General features: G+C 43.3%; 1 protein-coding gene across 1 annotated transcript in view; it reads right to left on the reverse strand.

Annotated features, from left to right (window-relative positions):
- Positions 1-5,756: 5,756 nt before the first annotated feature.
- Positions 5,757-21,899, reverse strand: part of vwc2l (von Willebrand factor C domain containing 2 like) — a gene marked incomplete at both ends in the record, with an annotated part of 30,055 nt that continues 13,912 nt past the window's right edge. The window contains 2 exons of the mRNA XM_080018713.1: positions 5,757-5,908; positions 11,514-11,643. Coding sequence (XP_079874839.1) covers positions 5,757-5,908; positions 11,514-11,643 — 282 coding nt within the window. The remainder of the gene's footprint in view (positions 5,909-11,513; positions 11,644-21,899) is intronic.

A 21,899-nucleotide genomic window follows, 5' to 3' on the forward strand; every position in this document is an offset into this window, starting at 1 on the left:
CCAAAGGATTTGTAAGTTAAAGAGCCAGAACAATAAACAATACCAACATCACTTACCTGTGTCGGCTTTGTGTGATCTCATAATGTGGAGCTGCTCTGAATGTTGACATGAGTGTAATGTTCTTCATGGTGATTGGCGATTGTGGGGAGAAAAACAAAAGAAACCATGACAACGTATTGAATAAATGGTACTTGCTTTCGTTTGCCGTCGACTTTTGTTGAATGAATAATTTCAAGTTTAAAGTACAGTGCTGCATTTGGATCAATGTTTCTGAGACAACAGTTGACTCCGGAGTCCAATTGCTACCGGGGAGCCTGTGGTATAGCGGGCTCCAAAGGGTTAATTATCTAATCAAACATTCCCAAAGGACCAGGTCCCCGAAAAGGTATTGATCATGGAGCAGGGTGAATTGTGGAGTGGCGAGAGGGGGGCAACTCATTAATGGCGCCGTTACTGTTGTTCTGTTGGCACTTCATCTGGAAAGGTAGACAAACTTTCTTTTTTGCCCTTTTGTTTTTGTTTTTCTGTGTGTTTGTTTGTGGCGGTCCACTCCGCCAGGTCTTCCACTGGCCTTCTCCCAAGATGCCGTTTTTAGTGGAATTAGTCAGGGATGCGCCTAATTGCTATTGATTGCTGCGTGCAGCATTAAATTGCTTCCCTCTTTCCCGTCCGTGGGGGATGGGGGGCGGGGACGGCGGGGGTGGGGGCAGGCAATTAGTGGTGCGGACAGGGCAGAAGCCCCAACTGACTGGTAATGAAATGGAATGGGGAAATGAACCTGTGAGTAATGGCCTCTGACTCACTGGGCAGGACACAAACCCCGGGCACTGCTCTCTCTACTGTTATATTTTTTTAAATACACACTGCGGTCGCATATACTCTTTCTCCATAGATCTATATATGTATTTGTCTATATCTATCCATCTATCCAGAAATTTTAATAGAGAATATAGAATAATCTATATATAAATTGCTATCTTCTGTATAAATGTCTTTACTGTAGATAGTATATAGAGAGATAGAATACATAGATACATTTTATAGATTGATATATTGTATATTTATCGCTATAGATGGTTTGATCTATATCTATATCTATATATATATAGATATAGATATATAGATATATAGATATATAGATGTGTGTGTGTATAATATATATATACATATACATACGCACCCACCACACACAGTGTATAGATACAGTATATACTGTATATGCACAATATATCCTTTACGAGAGATCCTTTATAATACTGTATCAATGGATGATTGTATAGACTGATTAGATAGATAGTTCAATGTGCGTTTTCATTTACATTTTTGCCTTTTGCTTGATGCATGAGGTGAATCCAGAGAGATCCACCTCATCCCATCCCCCTCTGATCTACAATGTGCACATTTAGATGCAGGGAATGAGATGCCGGGCATGTCAACGGAGAGGAACCGCTCCTGTGTGCAGCATTTGTCATGGATGTGTATTTTTTTTTTGTTGTTTTTGGATGTTTTTTGTAGTTGTTTTTTTTTCCCTGCAGACTTCATTAAGTGACCTTGAGAGCAGCAGTTTTGCAGGATACATTATACAAAAGAGAAAAATCTGTCCAGAATAAAGAAAGAAATCACACTTTGTCTTTTTTTGCTGAATAACACTTTCTTTTCAATTCTATTTAACAAAATAGTGTTTGTCTCCATAAATAATACACATTTTCTTCTTGCTTTTTCCCCCACACCTCGGGTTTCATAATTCACACGGTACGTTCGGAGATATTTACATATGCACAACATAAGGAGCACAAAGGGTTATTTGACATGGACAATTTTAAAAACGTGTTTCTGCTCCTGACAAACCCTTAGTTTCTTGTGTGTGTGTGTACATCCAGATTTGTTTTAGCATACCCAGCTCCAAACTTTCTGGCTTTTAAATATAAAGTTCTAAGTTTACACAAAATGGTAGCAACCCACATTTTCTCAGCAACAGACCCAAGGTGCCCAAAGTATAAATAGATTCAACTGATTTTATAATAACAGTGTTTCGCTCTCTGTGTTCCACATAGTACGTTCTGTTGGTTTTCAGGCACACTGAATATAACAGTTTTGTAGTTAAAAGGAAAAAGAAGGAAAGCAATCGTTCGTGTGGCTTCTAGCAGTAACTACAATTAAGTTGGTGTCTCAAGGAAAGAGAGTAACGGAACACCTTTTCCAAAACGCCCAATATACAAGCCTGTGGGAGGAATGGTTATTAGGACAGATGGCGCCGATGGGTTTCAATAAAAAAAGAAAGAGAAGACATTCAGAGACAAAACATAAGACTCAATATCTCGGCAGAGGGGAAAAAAAGGAACAAAGACAGAAGGGGGGGAGGGTGACCTGTCCCTGAAAGCCTGCTTCTCCTTGTACTCCTCAAACAAAAAAAAAGGTCACTTAAAGGTCAATTTGTATATCAGACATCGCATACCCGGACCGCACTCCCGCTCAATCTTTTTTTTGTGTCCGCGTGAACTTAACCTTTGCTTATTGGTGTCTCACAAAGCACGACTCGGCTCCAAACTATGTCATATCGAGGAGGAGAGAAGCGTGTGGTCTGCCTTTGAGGTCGATTGTTTGCAGTCTGCAAGGAAAAGGACACGCAAAGATCGTGGGAAATGTCGGCCTCGGACGCGTTGGTAGGACGCGGCAAAGGCCAAAGACTGCGGGCCGTCCGTGCGCACGATGCCGCTGGTCCAGCCACGGGCTCTCGCTGGACTCTACGCGTACGCGGCGGCTCGGAATGTAAGGGAACTTAACGCTTTGTGACGTGGACCCCGATCCGCCAGTGTGGCTGCTGTGGCAATCGGCGTCTTCGCAATGGTAGGACAATTTTCTTTTTGTTTCAGCGGAAAAGCCAAGGCTGTCAAGTGCGAAGGGGTGACGTTAATTCATGTGGAAGATCCGCCTCGGAGATAACTCGCTCCCGCTTTTCAACCCCCCTACAATTTTTTCTTTATACAAAGCGGTACCATACCTCTGTTTATCACGGCGATCTCCGCGGAACCACAAACCGGTCTCCTCCTTGGCTTATCTCTTGGCTCCAAAGGTGTGCGGACAGAAACAAACTCCATTTTAGTCACCGAGCGCTGGAGAAAGTTCTCAAGCGTCTCGGTTTGAGATTTCGAAAGCCGATCTCTCCTGTGACAGCGGCGACGGCCACAGTGGTTGTAGCAACGCCTTGGACACTTTTTCTTCTTCTGCTGTCTCTCCCTCTCGGTATCGCTGACTGCCCACCTGGCACGCATGTGCTCAAAAAAAACCTGAAACGCTTTGACGTACGAAGTAATTAAGATTAATGTCGAACCCCTTGTTAATCATAGAAGTCGCCCGAGTGCTGAGACAGTGATTGATAAACACAGGCGTCTCTTTTTGTTCCACGAGTCTGTAGAAACCAATGTGGTCCCTGGCCAGATATATAAGGTCTGTCCGGGCGGTGAAAGACAGCTAAATCACCGCAGCTTAATGATGGAAATGACCTAAACCGCTTAACTTTGCACCTGAAATGGGACTCCGCCCACATTCTTTGGACCTTGGGATGTCGCCACTGGTCAGCCACTTTAAAGACCGGAGATACTTAAAGAAAGTGGCTTTTAAGGTAACATATTCTTTTTTTCCCCCACCTATCTAGTCAGGGGTCCTCATCGCATGTTCATTTCTGTCTCATTACGTGGCGTCGGGGGCCGTTACTAAGGAGCCCGTCCATCACCGCCCGGGAATTGGGTCCAATAGGTTAATGGGAATGGGAATTTCTGGAAAAAGATAAAATACTGCTGATGAATGGCATGAGATGATTGGAAGGCCCGCCCAGCTCTTGGTATTTGTCGAGATCACACACCGGCCTTTCTCTCCTGGGGCGGCGTAAAGCACTTGTCTAATTGAAGCTGACCAGATTTCCTTTCCCTTTGTGTCACGTTGCCGTGCGCTTGCAATATCTTAACCCCCCCCAACTGACAAACAATGGACAAGTCATGAATGACACTCATATTTAACATAACCGTGACTTGAAACATCATTAATTAATTATAGTAACGCGTTCATGTGCCTTCCAGAGGTGGCACCATGAGCCTGGTGTATTCAGATTCAGGGTTTAGAGAGATGAGTTGAAGCATGTGGCGTCGCCATAGTGGAACACACACATAGTGGAACACACACATAGTGGAACACACACACATAGCTGAACACACGCATAGTGGAACACACACACATAGTGGAACACACACATAGTGGAACACACACACTTAGTGGAACACACACACATAGTGGAACACACACATAGTGGAACACATGCATAATGGGACACATGCATAGCGGAACCCAGCAGAATCTGATTTGCTCAAAGCAGTGCCCGGCATACAATTCCACGCATGCAATTCCATGACAGTGAAATGGCGTCGTAAGTTGTAGTCGTAGCTGATGGGAGGGGGAAATGGCAGCAGAAGCTCCGTTGTGTAATCTGTAGTATCAGGGTGCTCGGGTGAATGTGGGCACAGCGTATGCTCGGGGGAAGTCAGCCACACGGACTTCCCTGTCGCCCCCTGGTTCGCGTGCGGAGCGCTAAATGAAAGCCGGCAGATCTCGTCTCTTATAATTGCGTCGATGACAAGTTCAGCCTGTTTTAAATCTCGGGGGGCGGGGTACGTGTTGCTAGGGATACAAAGAACACGGATGATTGAGCCAAAAAAAAAAAAAAGAATAGTGTTTTGACTCAATTTTACACCAACTGGGTTTATTGTGTTTTATGTTGACGGAAACGTGCTTTCTTCGACTCCTCGTTGCCAGCTCCACCTCGTTCTTCACCAGAATTCTACTGGTGCTACGATCTCTGTTGTGTCTGTTTTTCGCTGTTACACTAACACAGGGCTTTTAGGAAAAAGAAAAGGAAATAAAAAATGAATAAGAAAAAATAGAAAAAAAAAACCGTGAGGATAGAGTCAGGATTTCACAGTTTGATAGCCTTTCAGAATACTGACATGGCATTGTGTGGGGGGAGGGATTGTTGACGCAAGGGGCGGTGGGTTTCTGTCATAGCAGTTAAGAAAAATAAATGAAAAACATGTCGTTTAGGACACAACAGTTTGTCTGTGTGTGATGTGATCACTGTAAACAAGCTCCCCGTGTGAAGTCGTGAAACGTGAACGAGGCTCTGCGAGCGTTCTCATCACTGCCAATCACCTAGAACGGAGGAAAGAAAGAAAATAAGCCGTGTGCTTCCTGTTTGTTCCTCCCGCTGTCTGATTCCTCTTTTTTTTTTTCCCGCCAGTGTGATTGTGACAGACAGCTACAACAAAGCAGATGACACAGATACTGAACTCAACAGCGGAGCAATTCAACAGTGCCAATGGTCAGGATAAAGAGTCCACGAAATATAGAAGCTGCTTTTTTGTGTGTGTGAGATCAGCAAAAGCCAGTCCGGGGGGGGAGGGAAAAAACAAACCCGAAAACATATCGAGAGGCGGGCGGAAAAAAAGAGACAAAAGTTCTCCCTTCTTTCCCAACGGGCCCCCCCCCGCGATTCGATTTCATATGGAGCGTCCCTCCCGTCGCCGCCGGGGTGCTCTTCTCATTTGGCGGTTTCCAGGCGACCTAAGGTATTTGTGCTCCCGTCCTTGTCCGATCCCGCAGAAATAGCGCGATAATCGTGGGGGGGGGGGGGGGGGGGGGTCCCCCTCTCCGGCCCCCGGTTGTGTCCCTCGGTCCGGTCGCCCCTCCCCCCCTGGCACGGGTGGTCTCTATGACAACGACTGGCCGTTGAGACACTCCCGCCGCAAGCACTGCGCCGGCTTCCACCAGTCCCCATTGTGGCAGCGGCATATGGTGCAGTCGTCCACCTTCACTTCGATCCCGGCTGGGATGATCGTCGTTCCGGCAAAGCAATTTGGACCTGCCGCATCACGGGAGAAGGGGTGGTGGAGGGGGTGGGGGGAAGGAAGGATGAGAGGGGAGTGAGAGAGAAGCTAAAAGACAACAACCGAGGAACGTGAGAGAGGGGGCGGTTGGAAATTGAGTGAGAGTGTGGTTCTCCCTGGAGCTTCACCCTGTGTTTTTTCTTTTTTTGCGTGAGGGGATGGCTCAAGGGGCTGCGGAGAGTCGCAGGGAGCTCGCGAAGGAGTCGGAGCAAGACGTACAGATCTTTTCACGGGCACGCACCGATGGGCTTGTTTTCTTTTTTTTGCAAACACTAAAGCGCTTTTGTTAGTCTTCCCTTCTCCCTCGCCGCCGAGCGCTTTGCATCCTAATGCCCTACGAATGGCGGCTGCCAGGCGCTGGCTTGGCAGAGAGAGAGAGAGAGAGAGAAAGAGAGAGAGAGAGAGAGATTGAGAGAGAGAGAGAGAGAGAGAGAGAGCGAGAGAAAGAGAGAGATTGAGAGAGAGAGAGAGAGAGAGAGAGAGAGAGAGAGAGAGAAAGAGAGAGATTGAGAGAGAGAGAGAGAGAGAGAGAGAGAGAGCGAGAGAAAGAGAGAGATTGAGAGAGAGAGAGAGAGAGAGAGAGAGAGAGAGAGGCCACAGACTCCTTTTTAGAAAGTCCTTGCATGGCCACGTGCAGCTCCACGTGCACATTTGACCTGCACAACAATCAGGACAGTGGCAAACAGGTTGGAGCTTTTTTCACAAAGCATTGTTAAGATCTATTTTTCGTGGATTCCTTTATTCCCACGAGTACGATTTAATGATATGTTTATTTTTTCAGATGGGATTTTATTTTATTTTTCTGATTAAGTACTTACATAGCGCTTACACGAGGCTTGGACACAAATCGATTCACGTTTTCGGAAACCCAGCAACACTTAAATAGTCAATGCTGTGTAATTCCGGGACTTATTTGGTATTGGGTATTATTTGCCTGACGAGTTTGGATCGGCACATTTTCCCTCTTGAGACGGGAGGGCCAAGCAGGTTCTCTGCAATTTTAATTCTTTACAGAGGACCCATGATGCTTTGCATCTGTCATATATATAATGTTACAATGGCAGATGTTCATATTAGATGTGACCAAAGTGTCAAATAATGAGGTAAACTAATAACAAAGTAATCGCTGTGAATAAAACGCTCAGGCTTCAGACCTCTCTGAACACTCAAAGGACGTCAGCTTGTGACGGATCTCTTGATATGGTTACCTGCTCCATCCGCATTTCTCCAAACAAAACCAATAAAAATTGTGTGTTTGTATTATTATTTATTTATTATTGTTTACATGAAACAAAAAATCCGTCCCGATGCGTCATGATGCGTTTGTGTCCGTGTCCCCCACAAGCCTGGAGCAGGGCAACCAAAGTTGTCACTAACTTTTAAATGAGGCCTTGTAGATTTAATATGAGTGAAGATGCAGCAACTGGATTGAAGCAGATTTTAGTGTACTGATAAGGTGAAATCAGTGAAAGTTAACAGAGTAAATAAAACAGAGCCCGGAGTAAAGCTCAAACCCCATTGGCTCAGAACTAGGTTTTGGCTGCTGGTTCACAATTAATGCAATACACACAATGAAACAGCCCGTTTAAGAACAATCCGGCTTTAGAGGCATGTCACAATGGCTAAAATGCATAATCTGAGTGGTAATTATAGCAAAAAAAATTCAAAAACTTGTTTTGGGAACCTTAGAGACCTATATTAATATATGTAAAAAGGAGCATAATAGGTCCCCTTTGAACGGAGCAGTCAGTGGCTCGGTTGGTGTGATGCTGACTTTGTCATGCTCTCTTAAAAGTGCAGATTAGGGAATCACCAATTTATTAGCCATACATCAGTATCGTGGATATTGCCTTACATCGTTTGTGTGCGAAGGTGAAATAGCTTTGTTCGTGCACTCTGCTGCTCAGTCCGTCGCTCCCCGTGGTCGGACGGATAGGGAGGCGATATTTTGATAGAGTTACAATATCGCATGTGCTGGCAGATATTGCGATACGATTCGATATTATCGAATATCGGCTGAAGCCTACAGCAGACATGCGCAGGAGAGTCGGCTCCTCACTTTCTCCGCCTCTGTAAAGCGGCTACGTAACATCCGGCTGTAATTCCGTCGCGGAGGACGGCAAAAAGGTTAAATATTTTAACTTTGACTATTGATTTGATTATTTTAACTTTATTGCTCTTATGTTTACATTTAATTATATTTAATTTATGTTTCCCAAAAATGTTTTTTGTTGTGCTATGTAAGCACTGAAACATTCTTCTCATTGTGAAGGTAGTTGTATAGCAGGCTAAAAGGGCTTTTGAAACAGTTATTTTCACATCGGTGCATCCCTCTTGCAGATCTGTAATACGGTACCTGCCAGACGCAAGGCTTCGTCTGAGTGATGGAAATCTCCAAATTGATCTAATATTCCGTTTGTACCTTTGACTGCGGTTTATTCCAAAGCAACTCTAACAATATGAATATGATATCATGCACTTGAGTGACCTTAAAAAAAAACTCCTGCAGGTCTATTTAGAAACAAGGGCCAGTTGGAATGCAAATGTGCTATATTAGTCAAAGCCAGAGTATGGTATTTGACTTCTATTTTTTTATTTTCTATTCCTTGCATTCAGATGACCTCTCTGCAGGCTTATGCATTCCTTAATTATAGGCAGCTCTGCCCTGCCCCTCTCGCTTTGGAATGTTGACTCAAGTCTGAGATTTTTGTTCATTCAGCAAAACACCACTCAGCCACAATTTCTGCCGCCCCAGAGGGCCATCATTAAAGTGAACTCTGAAGGTCTCACAAAGTCCTTCCTTCAGATCGGCAAAGGGAAAAGGAATTCACACTCTCCTTTAATCTATCTCTTATTTTCTCTTTCCTTCTAATACAACTCTGTTGATGAGTTAAATCGAGTCACAGCAGGCATTTAAAAATCTATCCATAAAAGGAACCTTCAGCTAGGTCCTATCCCCGGCCTTGTCACCGACGCGTCCCACGGTATATTCGGACATACTATAAAAGCCCTTCGATCTGGACTTGGAGGAGACATTGGGAGCACTTGCCAGCTCTTAACTCTCAATTGATCTGGCTCTGGACAGCTGGCGGAGGTTACAGGACAAACCTGGTGGAAATTGTTAGGGGACGAGGGCGACTGGCACGGCTGCCAAATGTGATTGTTTACAGCCAGAGAGATCTTGGCGCCCTAGAGCCGCAAGGACACCGTTTGTCCTATACCTAGTGATGTATAAAGAACATGCTGCCCAATGCTCTGGTGGATCTTAAACAGCTAACACAGAGGAAAAAAAAGGGAAGTTGGGCAAGGTCATATGACAAAACTCAAAAGTTTATAGTTACTCTGTCTCTGGACCCTTAAGATTGAGTGCATATGGAGATTCTAATTACAGCCCATTTGGCTCAAATGTGATTGGTTCTCACCTCGAGGCAGGGAATGTACATGTACAAATTTACCTGGCATCCGCCTCGCCGTTCCATGTCCCTAAAAAGCTGTCAAAGTGTCAACCTAAATAAGCTGTCTGATGAACATACGCTTGTCGGGTCTATGTCTGGGCGTGCCGGTCCGTCAAGTCCTGAGATGCACGAGTCCTGACGGGGCTAGAAATGATTCAGCCTCATTGTTCGGGAAAACGAGACCGGCTGTACATTATCATCAAGTATTCTTCGCAGGAACCAAACCGCTTCAAATGTGGGTTAAATCCGAGCCCGGCCCCTGACGTCCCTCGATTTATTGTCAGGACACCTCATTTTGTTTGTCCACCGATGCACGCAAGAGCCTTCGTCATCCATGAAGCCAGCCAGAGTCTATAAAGAACTAAAAAAAGTAAATTAATACATTGAAATGGTGGATCGCCTCTTCCTCTAGGCTGTGGTTTCCCAACAGCAGAACATGAGTGGCTGGCTTCCTCCTCCCAAACTGGGAAGAATATCCTTCCGGCCAAGTGTGAGAGCTAAGCGGCGAGCATTACTCCCCCCCACAGCTACCTACCCTATCCCCACCCATCAGCCATCCGCCCCCGGAAAGCTTCATCAGGCTGCCAGAATCAGGCCAGACACCCTCGGGGAGCCCTGGAGACAACAGGCCTCCCCCTGAAAGGCCACCACTGCAAGGGTGTCACTGTGCCCTGTCGGCCTGGATTAGCACTCTCCTTCCAACTGCCATGGGCTCTCTGCCTTGTGTGTGTGTGTGTGTGTGTGTGTGTGTGTGTGTGTGTGTGTGCGTGCGTGTGTGCATGCGTGCGCGTGTGCGTGTGTGTGTGTGTGTGTGTGTGTAGTGCATTTCTTTAAGTTGGGTTGGAGGAAATATTGGGGGGGGGGGTGTGAAAGAATGTGTGGGTACTTGCGGTGGCACGGATGAGTACCATCTTTCCCAACTGCACTGATTCCTAAACTTCTGTCTGCAAGTTTGAGAATATAGGTCAATCAGTGCTATGAACCAAAAAAAAAATAGTCATCTGTATTCAAAGTCAGTCGTCAAAAGCAACTTATAGAATTCACTGTGGCCCTTTATAATGAGAAGGCAGAATTCTTTATCAAGGCCAACAACAAGACTGTATTATCTTTATTATCTTATCATTTAGCAGCGCCGCATACGAGGCCCTGATTGGGATTCTAATTTTAGGCTTTTCCGTTATGCACTGCGGCATTCTTGTAGACTGTGCTTTTGATGTTACAGGACTTCAGCCCCGGGGCTGCAGAGTCTGGTTGGAGCCAACCAGATGTGCTTTTACTTGCCTCACATGACTGTACCGTTGCACTCTCTCCTCAGACAACCAATGGCAAATCTTCAGGATAACATGAAATGCTTCCACAGGTTTGTTGGCCCAGTAAATTTATATAGAGCTGGTTGATCCATTGTTATACCTTCATGTCCTGCAAACTGATGGTAACATCTTTGGAACGTTATTGGCAAAGAGGATTGCTACTTTGAAAACAAACGGGACATAACTTGCTCAAAAACCGAGAAAAACATTGCAATTGATGTCATCAATGTAAATGACGTAACCACAGCGTACTGTGGGAACAGCCATTTACAGCTATGTACAAGACTTACTTCAGCCTGCTAAAAATAGGGATTCAATGGGCTTCTGGTGTATATAATGTATATGTTTTTATAGGTCAGTGCTTCAGTCCCGTCAACCTCCATCTGTCTCTCAAGATCGGGCATGGCTAGGGGAAAACCTCCCACCTCCCCATATAAATACCCAATGAGCCATTGGAATCCTATAATTCTAATTTGGGGATTGGTTGTGTGTGACAAGGGCGTCAGGGCACTGCCGGATAAAATGCTCTCCGGGGGCCCATTAGTCCCTCCCATCATGCCCTTAATCAATGGGCCAATGTTTACTCTCCTTAGCATGCCATTTATAATTAACGCAAGTACCACTCATTAGTGACCGGCGAACGCGAGGTAATGATTTTAATTCATAAAACATCAATTAAAATCCGCGTACTCCTTTGACGGCGCCAGCCCTGGAAGGGGCGCGAGCTACATACAAACACGCCTTCATTCCGGTTTGGAAATGTCATTTTATCTGCACGTCAAAGTCTCAGGACGAGAAAGGTCGACTGTACTTACCGTTCTTACAGATGGGACAGCACTGCTCCGGCTCGTACACGGGGTTGACGCACTCGGGGACGGCGCAGTCGGACACCACACAGTGTACCTCGTTATTTGGTTCACAGCGGCACCATTCACAAGGCGAAGGCTGCGGGGAAAGAGATTCAGGGTGGGGGTTGTGGTGGGAGAATGTGGGTTCAATGACTCAACTTGTTTCACCCAGGCTCACTGCAGCCAGTAGTCGGTGCGCAGACAGACGCCGGTAGCAGCCAATTAGAAGATAAACCGTGCGGCTTTTCAGTGTTGTTTAACTCCGCCTCCTCCCTGCCCAAGGGAATTTCCAAATATATATTTTTTTCACTCTACTCGCTGAGTTGTTGTTTGGCACCACCTGGCTTCATTGAACTTGGGGTTCTTACCTACACCCTCAGTTGATAACACCACTATCCACAAAGATGCTCTCATCTCATCACCAAACAGTCAACAGTCTCATCAACAGCTAAAGAATAAAAAGAACAAAAGAAACCACTCATTTATTTTGCTCTCAAAACAGTCTGTGGAACTAGAGGAGATGAAGGTGTAGTTTTGTGCACAACAGACAGCTGCACAGAATGCCTGTGTAGTAAAATACAGATTTGAAAACCGCCATCCTATGCATCAAAATTAGGCAAACTCCAGCACACGATGCCTTTAAACCAGGGGTCAAACCCAAACTACCTGGGTTTCGCTGGCCAGGGTGTCCTTGTTGCGGGGCCAAAGTGGACATTAAGGGAAAACGAACTAACCTTTTTTTTTATTTTTACACAGAGCACTAGTAAATTGCCAAAAAAAAAAATTCAATACATAATTAAATCAATCAATCAAAATTAAATAAAACATTAAATCAAAAATAAAATTTAATCAAAATAGATCATATAAATATAAGAAAATAAGAAAATCTTTGTTATATTCTATTTTATTCTGTTTTATTATCTGAAAATATAAAAGACCAAAATTGCACGGATTAAACATTATTTAAAAGAAATATTACAATTAATTTGTGGGCCAGATTTAACAATATATCAAATGTGGACGCGGGTCTGTAGTTTAAGACCCCTGCTTTAAACTGTCATTTGTTTCTGTCCAGTTCCTTTTTGCCCGTGTGCCGACATTAGCTATTAGAAAAGGTTGATTATTTTATGTTACTGATATATATCACATGAGAAATTACATACAGATACATTGAAGAAGGTCTCATGGTTAAATTTGCAAAAGCAGCTGAAATCAGAGAAACATAGCAAGTGTTGACAATAGTGTTAAGTAATGAACATTGGAAAAAAAGTGTACATAACCAATACTTAGGTATAACAATTAATACCCTAAAGAAAGGTCTTCCATTTAACATTAAGCACAGGGACATCATATTTTGGTGGAAAGACACATTCCATCCATTAACCACCTGTCGTTTTTATGATAAAGCCTAATTGTAAAAAAAACACCAACACTTGCATGTCTTACAGAAACATGTGTGAGGGGGACTTATTATTTTTACATTGCTTTGAAATGTAAAAATAATAAGTCCACTAATTTCATGACAACAACAGGACATTTCTCTCTCCAGCTTCTGCAGACAAGCTGATGTTATCTGAGCCGCTGTGGTTGTTGTGCATCTAATTTGGCTGCATCCCGCCAGTGTCTTGACCGTGAAATAAACTGTGAAATAATTACATGCGGTGGTAAACACACACTGTTCACAACTAGCGAAAAAAGGTCAGCCGGCTGTCATGCCAAATCTCTGCTGGGATTATCATTAGAAAGCTCTCGGGGGACTTCAGGTTTGATGAGGCAGTGAGCGGGAGGGCTCCAGTTAAACTTTCCATATACTTTACAAAATCGAACAAACTATCAGCACATTTTAGACCGATCCACTTCTGCACTTATATACTGTATATATATATATATATATATATGTGTGTGTGTGTATGTATGTATATAATGTATATAATGTATATGAAAGAGTGCTACCCCATCCACCTCCCTCCACCTCCAGCGCAACCGTGGACGGGGACTGCGGCACTGACTGCCCCGCACTGACCCCCACGCACACGCAAATCAGGGTCTCACGAAAGCCTGCGGTGTAATGATAGTGTTCTATTTTTATTTCAGAACAAAATCAAAACAACAAAAAACAGCCCATTATTGGTTTTGTAATTTTGGATTGTAAATCAGAAATGAAATGATGGAAAGATACACGGATTACAAGACACGAGTAGATCTGACTATAAAAACAATTGTGTATTCCATTAAATTAATTTGTTTCAATTTAATTTATTAGTGTGGCTCAGATGTGTTCTTACGGTGTGACATTTCCAGCCTTATTCTTTCAGCTGCAGAGGTAACGGTCTTGGGAGCAAATAAAGACAAATAAAGATATTTAAAAAATAATTCAAACTGGTAAGTAAGCTTACTTGCAAATCTTGTAAAGTCAAAAAGTACAAGGCTTTAGTGCTTTAATCAGTGTATCTTTCATTTTGATACTTCTCAGGGAAAGCCAAAGGGTTTTGTCGGTCTCTAACAACTCCACGGGACGTTCTAGGAATGGTGATGCCATTTTCCAAGGGAGTTCATTGGTCCGTATTGGGCCTGTGACGGTATCAATGTTTTCTTATCGGCTCTTTTTCTTGCGGGTTTAACAACGACGGGTGGGGTAAGAGAGGGACTGAGAACGTGTGCCCATCAGAGGCACAGCCCTTGTTACATTCCATAAGGAAACACAGTAAAATATAATAACCTACTTCTAAAATAAAATCACACTGTTCTGGCACACCGATCACAGGTGACTCATCGCTGGCGCGCCGTGTGCACTAACGGTAGTCAGCAATTATTTAAACGGGACCTATTATGCAAAACTCACTTTCTCAGTGCTTGTGCACATACATTTGCACTGCCTACTAACACACAATCTATGAAACAAGACAACTCAGTCAGTTTGTTGTGACGTTGTTCTGTCCTCAAACAGGCTGTTCAGCATTGTGTCTCAGTAATATGGAACATCGAGACACGTTAGAATTTGAACCGCCCTCGTGAGAGAGCAATGCACATAATCAATTCTTTGAATGAATGTTTTACATGTTTTATATCGGTCAATAGCCTTTCGTATGTTATGTAGCTTTAAAAACACATTGTCTCTGGGCTTTAATGAGTCTCTCAGAGTTTATATGAAGAGGCTGAGCTTTCTAACAAATGTCGATTGTGGTATTGAAAAGCCAGATCACATTCCATCCTCACTCAACCTTGTGTGGAGATAAGGATATCCCCAGGGGGGCTTGAAAGAGCATTGTGTGTTTGTTTTATGCCATAGTAAGATTGTATCTGTGACCAGAGTTTGACTGATAAATCACTGTATGAGGGTCACACCCGGGGATATGATTGAGGGGCCATAATCTTGTAAATTACACCCTACCAATGGCACACAACCTTTCATTGGTCTACAGGCCTCTTCGTCAGAAGCGGAAGTGGACTGATCAGAATACGGCTTTGAAGCATGACCGCACTTTCTCTTTATTCTGCAGAATAAATATCTTTAATATTCTCAGTTTTGTTTTTCTGTAGCGGGCAGATTAACCTCACCGACCACGCAGGAGAATTCTTCCAACACCCTCCAACTGAGTAACGCCACCCACCCCTGGAGCACAATCCGACCGCTAGCGTTGAAGCTAAGAGCTAAGCATGGGAAGAGCTCTGTTGGCTGCAGAGACCAGCACAAATCTTTTAAAAGAAAGAGGAATTAATACCAACTGTCCATGACAAAACTGCAGAAGATGGAAATGTAAGTATTTAAAATGTATTCTGCTGTGTGTGTGTGTGTGTGTGTGTGTCTACGTTAGGACTGTACTTTAGGCAGCGGCGCATGATCTGCTCCACCTTTCTCAAAATCAAACCATAGATGTACGTATTTATCCTATATTATTTTCCGATGTTTCCATAACAGAATGAAGAGCCCAAAGCCTCGCACTGCCCCGGACACTGAAAGTCAAGAAAACTTTTAAATGAGGCTGTGGTGGACCAAGGGGGAGTGGCCAAGCCGCCGCTGCGGACAGGCGGCGCAGGCTCCCATCCCGGTGCTGCTCGGCTTCTGCGGATCAGGCGAATCAGCGGAGTCCCTCCGTTGATTGATCCCAAAACAGGAAAGAATGATGGTTTGATTGTCCCCGCAGTAAGGATCGGCGTGCCTGAGAGACAAGACGCCCAGGGCGAGTTCTGCCCGAAAGGCAAGCTGCTGGACACACCGCGGAAGCTGTGATTTCGCACAGACTATGTATATATTGGCCTGCGAGCCCCTGAGTTCTTCTTTTGGCCCACGAGCTACCGTTTGATTTTAAAAAGAACAATTAATAAACATGCCAACCGGCGCTGTTTTGCCTCCGCATGCCTCCTCTTCCTCATTCCCTGGCACAGCGCCAGTACGCACCCTCACAGAGGCCCTGTAGATATAATTTAAGTGATCCAGTTGTTCAGCAACTGGATTGCTTATTTTTCGCCTCAAATTTGTTCAGAAACAGATTTTGGTGTACTAAGGTGAATTAAGTGAAAGTTTGCAGAGTAAATAAAACAAAACCCGGAAGCCATGCTCCAACTCCATTGGCTCACAGAAGTAGGGGCCTCTGTGGCTCCTCCCACTGAAAACAGCCCATTTTCAGACAGGGTGGATTGGACACATGTTAGAATGGCTCGAATGCATAATGAGTGTTATTTTTGATGTATTGTATGTTTTGAGTACGTCAGAGACCTATATTAACTCAGTGAAAAGGAGCATAATAGGTCTATTTTAAAATTATATGGTTATGTTTACAGTAATATATTTTAGGGGGACAACTGTCTGTTTTTGCCCCAGGAAGTGGGGCATCCGGCCCTCCCCGTAATTTCCGCCTCTGGCCGTGGCCCGTTCATATTCGCATTGAACAGCTGAATCCGATTAGACTGAAAATTCAGAGTTGTGTATAGCCCTCGAAATAATAACAATCAGACACACACACAAAATAAATCCCCCATACGTTAATGGACTTGCTAATGGAGATGTAGTGTCCCGGGGACCCCAGCTCCGAGTTGAGAGTATACCTGGACATCAGGGCTCGCTTGGCCAAAAAACTAGCTGCGTTCAATTCCGTTAAAAAAACTCTTTTACCTGAAAGGAATACAATTCCATCTGCTACATCCTGCCCGTCTCCAGGTTTCGTTCCGAAATAACAGCTACTACTTTCACTCTCCACAAAAAGGACTTCTACGACCAGCTAGTTGGTGCTGAGCTTGTATAAGGGTGACCGGCCTCATCTGGCCATAATGTGCGTTAAAGCCAATGGACATTCATACACAACATTTCTGGAGAAGGTTTGCCTGAAAAACAATGGTCCTCAACGGCTCTCCAAGTTTGCATGCAAATAAATAAACCTGGTGTGGAACCAATGTGAGATATGGATATATTTGACAGTCAGCGGTTGCATTGCATTTTCCTTTTCTTTGAAGTTACTATTGTGACATTTTTATTTGTCTGTTTGGTATAGCCTAGGCTGTCTTAGGCTACTTCTTTTGTAATCCGGGTGTTGCTGTGGGTGAGCTGTTGCCCTCTGTTAATTCCCTCTATTAAGTTGCACTGTTTACTTTACATTACAGACATATTTACAGATACAGGAGTCCTGTCTGCTCAGAAATGTTGAAAGTAACACGGTTTATGGGGTCCTGCTGCTAGTTCTAGTTCTTATAACAAGTTTAGGAATGTTTAGGTGTGTTCATTTGTTCTCTGTTCTGAGAGTTTTTGTTTTGGGGGATTTGGATGTTTGGTCCTACAGGTTTGTTTTTGTCTTTGCCCCCCAGCCCCCCTCCTTCCTCTAACAATAGACTATAGCCCCTTTCACACATGCAGTCTTTCCCAGCAATGTTCCGGATCCATTCCTGCATAGGGTCATGTGTGAATGGGAGCAGTCATCGTTATTCCGGGACATTTTTTCCAGCAATTTCACACCTCAAGACCTAGTAACATATCCGGGAAAATGCGGGTACGGCTGTGTTACGGCTGCGTTGTGAATGTAAGCAGTAACAATGCCGGAACAAGTAAAGTAGGGGTAGAGCGGAATCCGAATACAGTATCAGCAAAGCACAAATAGTGGGTTTTTATGATTATTTATTTCATACAAATATTTAAAAAAATATTTGTTTTCAGGAAGAAAAAAAAACATTTGGAAAAATGGCAATTCCGAACAGTGGTCCTTGGGAATTTGAAGCCCCAGTCTCTACAGAGACATCTTTATATTCTTAAATTTTATTCTTTTACTTTTTAAAAATGCCACTCACATAGACATGTGCTTCTGTATCTGTATTATGTATTCTGTATTGTATCTGTACCGCAGCATGGAGCGGGAGAGGGGAGTGAGTGTATAGGGAGATGTAGAAAGGGTGGAGAATGTTCCTTCCCCGAAAGCAGAGTGTGGAGGACAGGTTGAAAATGATCACACTGATTTAATAACATTGGGTTATTGTGCCATGCGCACCTCTGCCCTGTCCGTCAGGCGTATATTTACTTATTTCTATATCAATATATACTGTATATTGCCTTGTTTATTTATTTCAGGATTTATTTCAAAGGCATACTTTATAATTTTTATTTTATTTGCATGCTACGTGCACTTACATCCTCTTTGTGCATGCAAGTGAATGACCTGTGTTCGCTGCTGCTCCGTCCGTCACTTTCTATTCCAGGGGGTGATGGGGCAAGGGTCAGTCCAGCAGAAGTTACCTGGTGACTTCTGCTGGACTGTCCCTTGCCCCATCTATTTCAACATTATCATGGCATGCGTGAAAAGGCGCAAGGTGGATATTTTCCTTATTTTGAAACCCAGTAACGGTGCCAGAAAGGTTATCCCTGTAATTTACCAGGAACTATGTGTGAAAGGGGCTCAAGTTACTACATAACCTAAGTACCTAACCTATGTAACAAAGAATTGAGGAGCTTGTCTGAGATGTGCCTCTTGGAATGTTAAAGGGATCAATAGCCCAGTCAAGAGAGGGAGAATATTTTTACCACTTTAAACATCTTAAAACCGAAATTGCCTTCTAACAAGATACTCATCTCACCACCAAGGATCATCATAGCTTAAAGGGTCAGGGGTTGGCCAAACATTTCACTTAAATTTTAGTAGTAAAGCAGGGAGTACAGATATATTAATATAAAAAAAACTGTTTCATGTGGGAGCTGAAGGTTCTCTCAATAATGTCGCTGTTGTTCTTGTCAATATCTGTGCACCCAATTGTGATGATGAAGCATTCATGGAAAGGTAATCAAATTTGTACCTCATCTAAACTCCCACCATTTAATTTTCGGTGGTGACCGTAACTGTGCAATCAACCCCTTGTCAGACAAGTCTTGTCCAAAACGGGATTCCACTTCTAAAGTGGCTAAAGCAATTTCATCATTTATGAACCAAATGGGAAGTATAGACCCATGGTGCTTTCTTTATCCTAATGAAAAACAGTTTTCATTTTACTCTCAGGTCCATCAAACATTTTCGAGAATGGATTACGTCTTTATTGAAAATTATAATCTCTCTGCTGTCAATACCACGGAGTACTCAACTATAGTGATATCTGATCACACTCCGTTGATACTTGACCTCTCGTTCAGACTTACAAAAAACACGCCCCCCTGGACATTGAATTGCACACTGTTAAGTGATGATAGATTATGTGAAACAATTTCCCAAGTGACTGATGATATCCTTACAACTTAGAACTCTGACCTCATATCCCCATCTCTAGTTTGGGAGACATTAAAGGTGGTAGTCCAAGGAAAGATTATGTCTTATTCTCCAAGGCCAAACAAATTGAAAAAAACATAACTTGAACAGCTTTTGGAAAGTATAACAAAACTGGATAGCAAGTTGTCAGTGTCTTCATCCCCTGAATTCGATAAAGCAAGGCAAAATCTTCAGATTACCTACAATTTACCCTCAATGCAAGAGACTGATAAGTTACTGTGACCATCGGGTGGATTTCTTTATGAGCATGGCAAGAAGGCGGGACATCTTCTGTCACACCAAAATAAAGAGCCAATTGGCATCCCAGCAAATGAAACAAATAAGGACCCCCTCAGGTGAACTCACAATAATCCCATCCGTCATTGAAGTCCCTGTGAAGTGAATTCAGGGATTTGTTTCTAAACACATTATACATGTTTGAAAATAATTGCTGAAAAAATGTTAAAAGACTGAACGATGTAGTACTGAATTGTGGAGTTAGACCCTTAAACTGTTTCTACCATTTTTGTGGTCCGGATTATTTGGGCGGGGCTAAATCAGGGTTGGACGATGTAGAGCGGCCATACGTGGCATGGCCCCTCCCCCTGACACTATATAAACACCAAGTTGGAGTTGGGGCATCAGTGGTGAAATAAGCTAAGATAACAGCCCGCAGTTTGGGATAAAAACGCTGCCTTGGGAATAAACACCTGGAGTAGAAGGGTTCAGGGAGACTGTGAACTCATGCCAAGTCTCCAGGGATTGTCTAACCACAGCCCCATTCACAGTAACCATCTCTTTCTCCCACCTGGCACTGGTGTGGCCGCTATGGCAGAGGTCAGGCCTTGTCAGGCGGACGGCCATTTACATTGAAAATGTCTTCTGTAGCTTCAGTGAACTGTGTGAAAAATGTAACCTCCCAAAATCGTATCTATTCCGAGACTTCCAGGTCGGTAACTTTGTTATACTAACTAACACCTCCTTCCCCAATAATCCTCCTATCTCTGTTATTGACGCTATTTTGGACATTCCCACGAATCAGAAAGGCCTCATCTCAGAAATGTACACCTTAATCCCGATAAAATAGAAAAATACTTGGAAGATGAACTTCGCAAAGTTATAGATGATGATGACTGCGATGGTGCATTCATCCAAGTGAATGACAGTACTGTACGTCTTGATCCAGGCTTAATCTGATGCAATTTAAGGTCGTCCATCGCATCTGTCTTGCCGACTCCAAACTCTCCAGAATATATTCCAGTGCCTCAGACACTTGTAATGGATGTCACATGTCACCAGCAAACATGACACACGTGGTTTGGTCTTGTCCTCGTCTACAAGGTTACGGGACAGCTATTTTCAAACACCTCACTGGTGCTGACACCGTGTGCAAAATGGCCTTTTTTGGAGTATCACCAGGTCATCAAATAAATAGGAGGATAACAAATGACAGGATTGCCTTTGCATCCTTATTAGCACGTAGAAGAATATTGTTGGAGTGGAGGTCACCATTTGCCCCCAAAGCGTCTATATGACTCAAAGACCTCATGATGTTCTTAAACATGGAGAAAATTAAATACGACCTGAAGGGGTCATCTGTAAAATGATGACTGCCCACATAATTTTCCTGTTTTGGGCCCTATGCTCAACTACATGAATCTACACACACTACAGAACAAAGGAAACACTCACCACTGATGCACAATCCGGCAATACATTTCAAATCATGTACAGTGTTGTCATTTTGCATGTTGTTTTGTTTTATTATTGACTTAACCACTATGTTAAGAAGGAAGGATTTTAATTAATTAATTTTAGTTTTGTTTTTGTATAACTTTTATGTGGGACCAGAGGTGGGGAAAGAAAAAAGAAAATTGTCCTTAATGTTCATTGTATTTCATTTACCTTAAATGAATAAATGCATTTATACATATATATATATATATATATATATATATATGAAAAAAAGAAGGCGCTCAGTGAGGGAGCTGAATCCATCAGGACACGCCACATAAAACTGTGGGAAGAAGTTTCATGTTTTAGAAGACGGTAATTCTACTTCCACTATAGTTCACCATATGATTTAAAAAAAGTAGCCACTGGTCAAATGTAGCATATTATTTGTACCATTTCATTTTGCAAACCCTGACAAACTGTGAAATGTCAGGACTTCATTTCAATTTGTTTGTATATACAAACAATGACAAAAAAAGTATCATGAATAACTAAAATGTCTCGCGTCTTACATGTCTCGCGTTTTACATCCGTGCCAGAGAGGGCTGTGTGAATTTTCCCCCGTGAAACCTGTCAAAATGTATGCCCCTTGTAAATCCTCGTTCATTTATTTTACTCCCTTTCACCCGAAAATCCCATGGGAACAGGAAACACTTAGCGTTTCGGCGCGTCTTTTTCATCGCGGCAACAGTATCCAGCAGGCGTGCCGTGACAAGTATTGATGCATCAATCCTATTGATGAATCCTCACACCAGATATGGAATAGGTCAGGTCACCGAGAAACGCTCGTGGAGAATGTGGAAAAATTAAATGTGGAAAGCAGGATAGCATGAGGGAGGGAAATCCAGCGTTTCAAAAACCGAACAAAAACACAAGCCTAAGGACATAGAATATACTTATGATT

Source organism: Zeus faber, assembly GCF_960531495.2.
Source record: "Zeus faber genome assembly, chromosome: 18".
Taxonomy (NCBI): Eukaryota; Metazoa; Chordata; class Actinopteri; order Zeiformes; family Zeidae; genus Zeus; species Zeus faber.